The sequence below is a fragment of the Capsicum annuum genome, chromosome 12, assembly GCF_002878395.1.
Source record: "Capsicum annuum cultivar UCD-10X-F1 chromosome 12, UCD10Xv1.1, whole genome shotgun sequence".
NCBI classification, from domain to species: Eukaryota; Viridiplantae; Streptophyta; class Magnoliopsida; order Solanales; family Solanaceae; genus Capsicum; species Capsicum annuum.
In genome coordinates this window covers 146,881,185-146,893,083 of record NC_061122.1, presented here as the reverse complement: position 1 = coordinate 146,893,083, position 11,899 = coordinate 146,881,185, and the positions used below count along the sequence as shown (strand labels likewise).

General features: G+C 36.7%; 1 protein-coding gene across 1 annotated transcript; it reads right to left on the bottom strand.

Annotated features, from left to right (window-relative positions):
- Positions 1–4,632: 4,632 nt before the first annotated feature.
- On the bottom strand, positions 4,633–5,307 carry LOC107849150. Its single transcript, XM_016693795.1, has one exon. The coding sequence runs from the start codon at positions 5,305–5,307 to the stop codon at positions 4,633–4,635; it is 675 nt and encodes a 224-aa protein (XP_016549281.1).
- Positions 5,308–11,899: the final 6,592 nt, after the last annotated feature.

Sequence of the window (11,899 nt, the reverse complement as noted above, 5' to 3'; positions counted from 1 at the left end):
GTTGTGTTTGGTCCTCCATGCCGACAGCAAATAGGTGAAGCATGACAAGCCTCAATAATGCTCATTATCTCCACTTCAGGGATGCATCTATGAATAATCCCAGCAGCATAGATTCTGAAAAGATAATGTTCATCCAAGAAAAACTTCCTTACCTCATACATAAACCTCGTTCTCTACTGGAAAAACACATCCTCTAGGACAAGATAACTTGCTAGGTAATTTGCAAAGTCAACAAACAAGGCAATTTGGTCTTGCGATGATGCAAAAATCTGCTCGTCTAGAAAAGTATCATCGATTTTAAGTCTATACCATACATTCTACATTGCTTCATCTTCAAGTCTAGTAAAATTATTAGCAACTTGGTTTTATTTACCCTTTTAGTCTTTTACCTAAAAAAAAATTCTTACAGCAGGAGAACCTAACGGATCAATATAGGCTTTACACCTTTCTTATCCATCAAGTATCTCAGGGCTGCATGGTCTATATACACAACAACCATAGTAGCAATTAGAAATGACCAAAATCTTTTAAAGGCAAAAACCACTACTTTTAACTCCTATTCTATAATAGTATAATTCTTCTAAGCATGCTTTAATACCTTGCTGGCATAATAGATCGGGTACAAAATTTGTTTTTGCCTTTGGATGAGGCCAAGATTGGGTTACTATTTGGCCAAAATTCTCATTGTAGATGCATAAAATAAACTGAAAATTGATATCAAATGAATAGAAAATCATGCTTCTTCAATGGCCAACCTATGCGGCCCAGCGACTAAATACATTTCCAGTGAGGGATGTCAGATTTTGGTGAACATCTATTCTCGGCCAGAGACATTGGATTTCGCTAAACTAATCATTGTTTTTCTTCTTTAAGATATCTTTTATTTTCTTTATAACACTTTTCAGGTACTACAATCCAAGATCTGGAACTACAGGTGGCGATATTAAGTTTCTGGTGACCACCTTATATTTTGGTGAGCAACACATTCTTCGGCAACCAATTTTAAGGACGTAGTAGCAGCAGTAGGGAAAAGGTGGAATCAACAAATTTTGGCAGCTAATTTCTACACCAATTTGTCAGAATTTGCGAAAACGATCAAGAAAATGTCCTTCACTGCGTCTTATTACAGTATCAGTTGCACTCATTTCATTCTTCTCAGGTGTATTCCTCTCTTAGTTATCTTGTTTTTTGTTTGAATTTCATGAATTTTCCTGTGGGATATTTATTTTGGTTTCTCCCTAACTTAGTAGTTTTTCTTTATTCGCATACCTATTTATAGTGGGTAATATACTTCTAGTTGTTTTTTTTTAGTATCAAGCCTGTTTGCTTATATAGATATTTTTTATCGTACCCTTATTGCCAGTCATGTTTTTATGCCCTTTTCTTCGTTCTTTTCTACCATATCCTTTTGTGTTATAGTTAGAGTGATAGATGGTAGACTAAGGTCATGTCATAAGTTAGGGTTGAGAATTAGGTCTTGGAACGAAGGGTCACTTTAGGGTAAGTCTATAGAGTTGGTGATGATTACAGGAAAGAGAAGGGTTAGTTTAGCGTATGTCTAGGAAATAAAATATATAGGCACTAAGGTGAGAGTTATTGATGGATGTAAGTTATGGTACTCGAGTAGCATGAGACATAGAAATAGGGTATGTATCTTAGTAGATGATGAACTTAGAGAGAGAATGATAGAAGTTAAGAGAGTCGATGATAGGCTGATGCCTATTAAGATTATCATTAAGGGTCTTCGGTGAACGTTATTAGTGCCAATGATTTGCAAGTAGGTTTGGATAAGAAGGAAAATAAGGGCTTGTATGAGGTTTTGGATGAGGTGGTGAACGGCGTCCCAAGCACTGGGATGCTTATCCTGGGAGGACATTTCAATATGCCTATTGGGTATTTATTGAGAGGTTATGATGATGTGCAGGACAGCTTTGGTTTTTCGGAGAGGAATGAAGGGGGAGCTTCTAATTTGGATTTCTGTATGACTTAACATAGGTTGTTGGTGATGGACTTGGTAATCAATATGGGCAGAAAAAAGAGGAGTATGGAAGATCGACCCAGGATTAAGTGTGTAGTTTTAGATTGGCTAGTGCTTTTGGGATGTGGGAGAAGTTGAAGAGTAAGGATATTGGGAAAGCAAAATTAATGTTGATATTATGAGGGAGACGATAGCCAGTTGCATTATGAAGACCACTAGAGAGGTGTTAGGTGTTTTGAGAGGTTAATCTAGCTAGCATCGAGGGGACTGGTGGTGGTACAAAGTGGTTAAAATCAAGGTGGAGTCCAAGAAGGTGGATTATGCTACGTTAGTTGAGATCAAGGATGATGAGAAGAGGAACACAAATAAGGAGGAATATAAGGTAGCTAAAAGAGAGGCTAAGTTAGCGGTTAGGATGTCTAAGACAACAACTTTTGAGATCTTGTAAGTAGATTTAGATGAGATAAGTAGCGATAAGAAGTTTTTTAGGATTTCCAAGTCTAGGGAGAGAAGGGCTCATGAACTTAAACAATTGAAGTGCATTAAGGGAGAGAATTATATATTTTTGGTTGAGGATCCCTCATTAGGAAGAGGTGGCAATCATACTTTCACAAACTTTTCAAAGGTGAGGGGGACAATGGTTTCGTGTTGGGGGCATTGGAGAAATCAAAGGAGTGTTGCAATTATGGTAATTGTAGGCATATTAAGGTTGAGGAGGTTAAGGGGATATTTGGCAGATGCATTGGGATAGGGTGACGGGGCCAGATGAGATTCTAGTGGATTTTTTGAATAGCACTAGCGGGATAGGTTTTGATGGATTGACAAGGTTGTTTAACATAATTCTTAGGGTAGCATAGGTTCCATTATATAATAACAAGGGAGACATCAAGAGTTGTAACAACTATGGAGGTATTAAGTTGTTGAGTCATACTATGAAGGTTTGGGAAAGAATGAAAGAGTTGAGGATAAGGAGGATCATGACTGTCTTAGGATAAGTCATACTATGAAGGTTTTAGATGATGTGGTACTGATTGATGGGACTCAGGGTGTAGTTAATGATAAGATAGAGATATAGAGAGAGAACCTGGAGTCTAAAGAATTTTGTTTGAGCAAGACCAAGACAGAGTAATTAGAGTGTAAGTTTAGTGATGGTTCATAAGACGCTTATGTAGTTTTGAAGCTGTACCCGTAGGACATCTAAAAGAGGGAGAGTTTCAAGTATCCAGGGTCTACAATTCAGGGTAATAGTGAGATTGATAAGGATGTCACGCATTGTATTGGGGAAGGGTGGTTGAAATAGAGGCTCGCGTTGGGAGTTTTATGTAATTAGAAGGTGCCCCTGAATCTTAAAAGAAAGTTCTACAGAGTAGCATTCCGACCTGCTATGTTGTATGGAGCGGAGGATTGGCTAGTTCAAAACTCCCACATCCAAAAGTTGAAGGTGGCAGAGATGAGGATGTTGTGATAGATCTGTGGCCATACGAGGAAAGATAGCATAATGAATGAGATTATTCGGGAGAAGGTGGGAGTGGATTTTATGGTTGACAAGATGCAAGAAATGAGGTTACATTGGTTTAGGCATATGATGAGAATGGTCTTTGATGCTCCAGTATGGAGGTGTGAAACACTGGCTATGGATGGTTTTAGGCTAGGTAGAGGTAGGTCAAAGAAGTATTGGAGGAAAGTGATTAGGCATGATATAGAGCAGTTACAACTTATGAAGGACATGAACCTTGATAAGAAGGTGTGGAGGATGGGGATTAGGGTAGAGGGTTAGGGGGTTGGAGTGCGTCATAATAGTAGGGGAGAGTTCTTTATTTGTGTCTAAAATTTCTTTTTCATGGTACTGAGTGATGTGTATGATTTTTGATAGATTTTTTTTAATATTATCTTGTGGCTTGTAGTATTAGTTTATTTTTTCATACTTTTCTACTTTATGAATTTATTCTTTGTGTTTGTTATACTATTATCGGTCTTAAGTTTGAGGTCTATCGGGAATAGCCTCTCTATTTCACCTGGGGTAGTGGTAAGGTTTGCTAACACTCTACCCTCCCTAGAGACCACTATTGTAATACACTTGGTATATTATTATTGTTGTAAGCCGAGGACAATACCTAGGGCCACACCGCTTGCATCATACATGAATGTCTGAAGGCATTTGAGTGATTGAAGGAGCGATTGGTGCCACTAAACAGAACTGATCCACTTGATATCATCACTATGGTAAACAACACCAGTGTCTAACCACCAAAAAATCTCTTTCTTTTCCCCCTCTTGCATTGGAGGATTTAGTCATCACTGATGCTTTATACTAGGACTGTAGTCTGGTTGAAGTTGGATTTTGTAAGTATAAATCTCTAGAACAGTACACAAAAAATTTGCAACGGTACACCCTATAGCTCTATGTAACCTCCGCAACACCAATAATAATTCCTCTATCTCTGTCTCAAATAATTCAGCTACAATAATCACTCGAAATGTATTGTTGCCCCAAAAAAAGCATAGCACAAATGGGATGGAAGGGCCTTCAATTCTAATGTTAGTGGCTTTTCAATAAATGGATAAGTAGGGGGAGTGGTTCTATTATTCAAATTTAGATCAAGATTCTTTAGAGCATAAGTATATGAGCCTCTCGAATTCAGTGCAACTACCATCTAATCATATTCCTCAATTCCATCAACGTTGAAATTCATAATCACCACTGCTAGTGCTTCAACACCCAACCTCCTTTCAATTAGTACAGACACTGCATTTATTTTGTTATCAATTGATTCTATTATAGACACAAATGTCATAATGTATGGTTTCTGCATTGACTGGCATATATTGAAGTTTACCTGTTCATCGTTATTTATGAACCTTATCTTCCCCAATTCCATATCAACCAATGCCCTAATTGTCGGTAGGAAGGGTCTGCCAAAGATGATTGGGACTTGTAAGTCCACCTCACAATCAAGTATCAGGAAATCGGCTAAAATGTTGAACAACACCACATTTAGCAAAAAGTCAAAAAGAATACCAACTGGCTTTTTCATTATCCAGTCAGCCATTAACAATCTCATCAACATTAGTTTGGGTGCCCCCAGCCCCAACTTCTTAAACACCACCAGTGTCATAAGATTAATGCTTTCTCCTAGAATACATAAATCCCGAGAGATGTTGAAATACTCAATGGTGCAAGGAATGGTAAAATCTCCGGGGTCTTCTTTCTTTTCTATCAACAATCTAGAAGCAACAACACTATAGTGATGAATATTATCAACAGGCTCATAGCTCACTATCCGCTTAATACTTACCAGATCATTCATGAATTTTAGGTAACCAGACATTTTCTCCAATTCTTTTATAATTGCTATATTTATAGATAGGTCCTTCAGCATAGACAATAACTTCTGATATTTACCTTCTTCCTACTTTTTTTCAGCATTATGGGTAAAGAGGGAGATGTCTTGGAATGATCTTCAGAACAAGCTCCTCAACCTTATCCTTACCTTTGTTTTTTTAAATATTATTCTCAACATCTAATATTTCTTTGATTCAAGCTTAGGTGTTTCTTCAACATTTTTGCGATCATCATCATTCTTTGACATACGCATAGTTGGAAGGGGCAGATCCATGATAGTTTTACCACTCTGAGTAGTAATGTTATGTAAATGACTATCATTCTTAGGGTTTTGCACTGTATTATTATGAAGAGTTTCAGGTTGCCTTTGATTCAATGAGACCTTCCATTCAAGACTCTGTACCTCTTCTACCTAGTGGAATATATCTGTCTTTCTGCTCTATATAGTCGTCTATGTGCATTCAATCACCATCTCATTCGCTATTCGTGTCTCGGTATCGATCACAATAATAGTTCAAACCTTGGTTTTCTTGCCCCCTTGCTCTGAAACCTATCACTTCACAGTCCAAATATTGTGCTTCCTCATCTGCATCAAACTTATAATCTCTGGAAGTAGATCCCTATGCCCCAATTACATTCACCTTTTCAGTCATCATCGCTGCAAATTATTTTTAAAGAAACCCAATTTCAGTTATAAATTATGCAAATTCCTGTGCTACCATATCATCTGTCATGACCCAGCCCGAGGCCCTGGCCACGACGGGCATCCTGAACCACACAGGCTTGAGATACCCCTACCACTCCCCAACCCACTAGTGATATTGTCCACTCTGGGCCCAGGCCCCCATGGCTTTAAAACGCGTTACTAGGGGGTAAGGCTTTCTCACTTATATAACCAGCATCCCTCCTGTGTTTTGTCGATGTGGGACTCCTTCCTAAGTTGGGGTGTCACATACACCCCCCTTACGGACTCAGCGTCCTCGCTGAGGTTTGCCCCACCAAATGGGATTTGCCTACACTCAGGACTGAGGTTTGCCCCGCCTTACCAGGATTTGCCTACACTCAGTTTGAACTCTGGCCCACATCGACAGGAAAGGCACAGGGTGCTTAGGGTCATAAGTGACCCCAAGCTAACCCTTCTACTGGCATATCTCACAACCAACTGAATGAGAATTACAAATATATATGCAAATCTGTGGAAAATAACTCTTTTTGAATATGACCAATACAATACTAAAGTTACAGCATTTCAATTCTACCTTTACAACCATAACTGAAATGAAATGCATCAACTTCTACTGACTGTCTCTGAAGTCCCTACTAATACTGACTGTAGGTAGCCGGGTCATGACTCTCGACTAAACCAACTCAATACGACTGAATAAAGAAAAATACAATATTTTTAATTCTGCATAACTGACTCAGGCCCCTGAATCAAAAGGACTCATCACCTGCTGACTGGATGCCGTTAACTGACTGGATTAGAAGGTGCACGCTATACCTTATACCTACATTTTGAGAAAATGTAGCTCACACGGGTGTGTGTTTGGGTCAGTACCATGGAAATGTACCAAGCATATGGGGGTGAAATGTATATATAAAATAATATCTTAATATCATCACAGTTAATAAAATTATGCATGCTGATATAAATGACTCACTTAGCTCGATTTAAAATCATCATAATCATAAGAGAGTAAAATAAATCGGGTGAAACATGAGTCATCATAATAAATCTCAATTCACTTCTATCTCTATTCTAAATCACCAAAGCAATGAAATCTCATAATGATTCTCTTTGGAATATATGTTCATTAAATCTTTCGAAAACAATGACTTTCTCCAACTCAGTCTTTCAAACAAATATATTTTCATCTCAGATAGAAGAATAAGACTTTTCACATTAGATACGAGAATACACACACACACATTGGGAGTCTCTTATAACCGACATAAACCATATGAACTACATGGAGTCCAACGTCCAACACACATTGGGGAGAGCTGTCCTATCCTTGCCATCGGAGTAGGACCTTAATCATTCATTCGCTAGTGATCACTATGTCATTCAGCCTTAGGCTCACATCCTATGGGGGCAAGTAGTTCTAGGGAAGTAGCAATCATACCTATACCTCCCACTCGGTGCTAAAGACTACTCCTGGACTTAGCTCAGATCATTTCACAACAAAATCCACAATAACTCAATTCAAAAATTCATAACGGGAGCTATCATGATACCCTTTTTTCATAATCAATCAAAATACGGATTTCTTTTCTCATACGAGTTCAAAAAAACTCTTTCAAGACCAAAAGGTGAAATCATTCTCATCTCAAGGTGTATATAACACATAACTTCTTAAAAATTCATAATCTCGAATAGGGTGTTCAAAATCCATAATTCAACACTTGAGCAAAACATTTCAAGATTTATACTTTATGTAGTAACATGTATAATTCATACCAAAATCTGGAAATTCAACTTAAATCATGAATATTCACATTATGCTCATGAAATTCATCACATTAAGCTCATGAAATTCATCTTTAAAACATCAAAATATCATAGTTTCTTCAACAAGAATATTTCCATCTCAAATTCACAAGTAAAGCATGTAAAATCATGTGTCTTCATAAAATAATATAAATTTTAGGCACAAGAACAAAAGAATGTTCTTGTTGATATCCCCGTATACCACTATAGTAACAAAATTATTGAAAGATTGGACCTTCAAATCTTAATTGTGCAACCCTAATTGTTTTGCTCTTATTGTGCTCTTGAATGATGTGTTTAGACTGATAATAGGGTTATATGTGCTTAGGAGCTATTAAATTCATAGGGTTATGTTTAAGGACGTGTAAGGAATGTTAAAAGGCTTAGTTATCCTTGAAATAACTTTAAAATGGAGTGTTTTCATTGCTGAAACCCTAAGTGTGCGTCTCACACCTGATCGCATATGCTAGGGTATGCACCGCACACCTTATCGCACAAGCTAAGGTATGAGTCGCATACCTTATCGCACATCCATAATACCTCTCACGAAAATGGGCATAACTCATCACTCGGTTATTGAATTTTTCTAAAATTTGTATCGTTGGAAAGATAATTCAATTATCTACAATTTGATAGGTCTTGGGATGCAAAATTCCATGTATATTAAGAGATATACACGTTTGAAGTAGACCCTTGTAGAATCGAATATCAAATGTTAGACAAATCAAATGGTCTTAGCTCAATTTGGCTCTAAATGATTAATATGAACATTGTTGATCTCTAGAGCACTTAAAATACTAGGATAAAGATCACGAAACTTATATTCACATTCAACTCATTTGGATTAGAGCTTAGATGCGCCGGAACGACGGTTGTAATTCTAGCACGAAAATACGGGGTATTACATTATCTACCCCTTGGGAACATTCATCCTCGAATATGGATAATTAAGATAAAACACAGAGGAATCTCAATATTTAAGATAACTTGTACAACTGATATGAACTGAATCACTGAATCTCAAATATAATGAGTCATTAAACTGAACTACATGTGCCTGAATTCTCATGAAATTAATTATATGTCCCAGATAGAAATGAGAGTTTCAACTTATGAGTAACCATTACTTTGCGCTGGATCTGATCTCATGAGAAAAAGATGAGAGGTTTATGACATGAAAACTCGGGGTATTACAACATCCTCCCCTAGGGGTCATTCGTCCCTAATGATAATAATTTGGTGAAAAAACTAGGAAGAGACTGTGTCACTATACAGGATACTTACGAACTTAATCATGACTCAATATCTGAAACTGAAACTAATGCATGAACTGGGCTAAATCATTCGAACTTCTATCATGAAACTGAATTCTAAGCTGACTCTACTTTACTTACTTCAAGGAACTGATACATGTTGAGAGTCAAGGATTCACTTGAAGTGTTCCTGATCCATTAATACATCTCGAACTGAGAAGTCATAACTTATGCAATTGTGAATCATGAGACAACAAGACTTAGATCATACAAGGGAAATTACACCGTCTGGACTAAAATACTTGGAAAATTGAGATTATACCCTGAACACTTATGAAATGAGTCATGTTTAAATTGCCAAATCTGAAACATGATGCTTGGATTGAACGGAATTATCTTACGAAATAGTAATACTTATGAAACTTTAGATAGTAATACTAGATGAGAAGTTGGAACTCTATAAGAGCTTATCGGCTTGCTTTTTAACTGGATTGCAAGCTATAAGGACTGAATCATATTGACTGCCCATACTCAAATGAAGTATTTCTTCAGCATTTTTGTACAAAATTCTATAAACATTACGGAGCAACGGATTTGGGCCTGATTTGAACAAAACATCTGACTAAGGAATCACAACATTGATATAACTCCATAGAATGGAATATAAATATATATACCATAAACTAGGATAGTATTTCTAGGCCGCAGGAAACGCAACTTATTACTTTCAAGCTTAGCATCAGTTCTCAAATACTCTCTAACTATACTATTCCCCTTAAATACCATACTCATTTGATTCAACTCATAATTCTCACATGGGCACGAATAAATCTTTCTACAAGTTCTAAAGTAAACTAAGTCCTCTCTCCAATGTCACGACTAACTCAAAAATCATAAGATACAACATGCCACTAAAAAATACTAGTCTAAACCACATGATTCATTATTCTATATCTTCTTAGAGCTCACATCCTAAGCATAACCTACCTTACCACTTCAATGACTAATTCAAAACTCTTGATATGGATTCACTAGCGCATATTGCATACATCATCTTACACCCTACATGACATTCAAGCCTATCATTAAAACCATATATAACTTTTAGGCAAATACCCCTAAAGGCACACTCTATATATTCTCTAAACCTTTATCGACAACAATTATGTTGCACTCTTCTTAAAAACATACACACAATTTCTAACTAACTAAGACATGTATCAAAGACTTGGCCTCAATCTTACTTCACACTTTAGCCTTAGATAGAAAAGCATAAATAATCTTTCTTACTGAGGGTCATCAACTCTCTCACATTTAAACCATTGCTTATCCACTATCATCGCCACTATCTTAACATAGGAAGAGGTCACCGAAGGGCAAATACATAAGAACCTGAAGCACGAAAACTACAATGCATAACATTAACACTTATCTTAGGACTGAGGAATAAAATATCAAAGGTATGGGTTCATCAAAGAAATCTAAGCTGAGGACATACATGATATAATGTGAACTTCACTAGTATCATAAGTTTAAAAACGGGTCATACTCTACAACACGAGTTCATACATATCATGAGATATTCAACATAAGACTGGAGTTCATAGATTCATGAGAGATAATTCGAATCACAGAGTAAAGCTGTTACATGCCTCCTAGAAGCTGAGAATGTGCTTGAGCATACATGATGGGTATAAGCATAGGCTTGTGGCATGGATTTATCACGCAAGTGATGGATTTGGTTTTCTAATGACTGAAATCCAAGGAATACTCTAGAGTAAGAAGGGATCACTATCTCATCATAACTCATTATTGATATGTATCATAATGTAATTCTCGAAACTTAGTTTGGTTCTTTACTAACCATCTCCCCCTTATGTCAAAGCTGGTATTTTAAGCATGAAGGTCTATTCTATATCCTCGAGACTAAGCCATAATTTCATCATTCTAACATCTACACATAAATGCTAAACTCACAAGAATAAACAAATTTTGAACTTACCGACTTCATTCTTGAACAACCCATCCATATGCCATCCTAAATTCCTAGCTTCAATAATCATCATCAAAGACTTACACTCTCATTTGAAACCATACCTACATCTCTAATCACATGATCATAGCCCACCAAGATCATACTTCTATACTTATATTTTTCCCAAACCATGAGAATAAAATCATACTAAAAAGACTCAACATCTTCAACCATAATTCCTTAGCTATTAGGAACATCATAAATTATCTAACTAGCCTTTCTCCACCTAGCAACTCAACATTACTACCAACCACACACTATGCAATAATTCTTGAGAAATAATGCAGCCCTATAGTACCTTGGGCACACCTCTACATCATACTTAATTACGAACATATGCTCTTACACTCTTACATACACGGTTCAGGCCTACTAGATCACCTCTATATAACTAGCATCAACAACCGAACCATCAACTATTCAAACTTAATGTCTAGCGTTAAACATGATTTACAACCGAATCTCACACATAATTCTCACTTCAAAACTATAGAACCCAACATTAAGAAAAACTAGTACACAATGACAATCGATCATAATCATATGGCCTATCTTATTCAAAATCCGTTAAGCATTCTCCTTCTTCACATCATTACTATTTACCCATCATTACACCTAAATTACTTTTATAGCTCTATAAATTTCAACCAAACTCCCTTTTTGCAATCTCAGGAAAGCTTAAATTAGCAATGCTCACCCACCAAAGTTCTTTGATCAATAACCTATACTTTTCTAGCACAACAAATACCGTCAACAACTCTTTTCATAATCCAAGCTAACTATAATTCATCTTAACAAA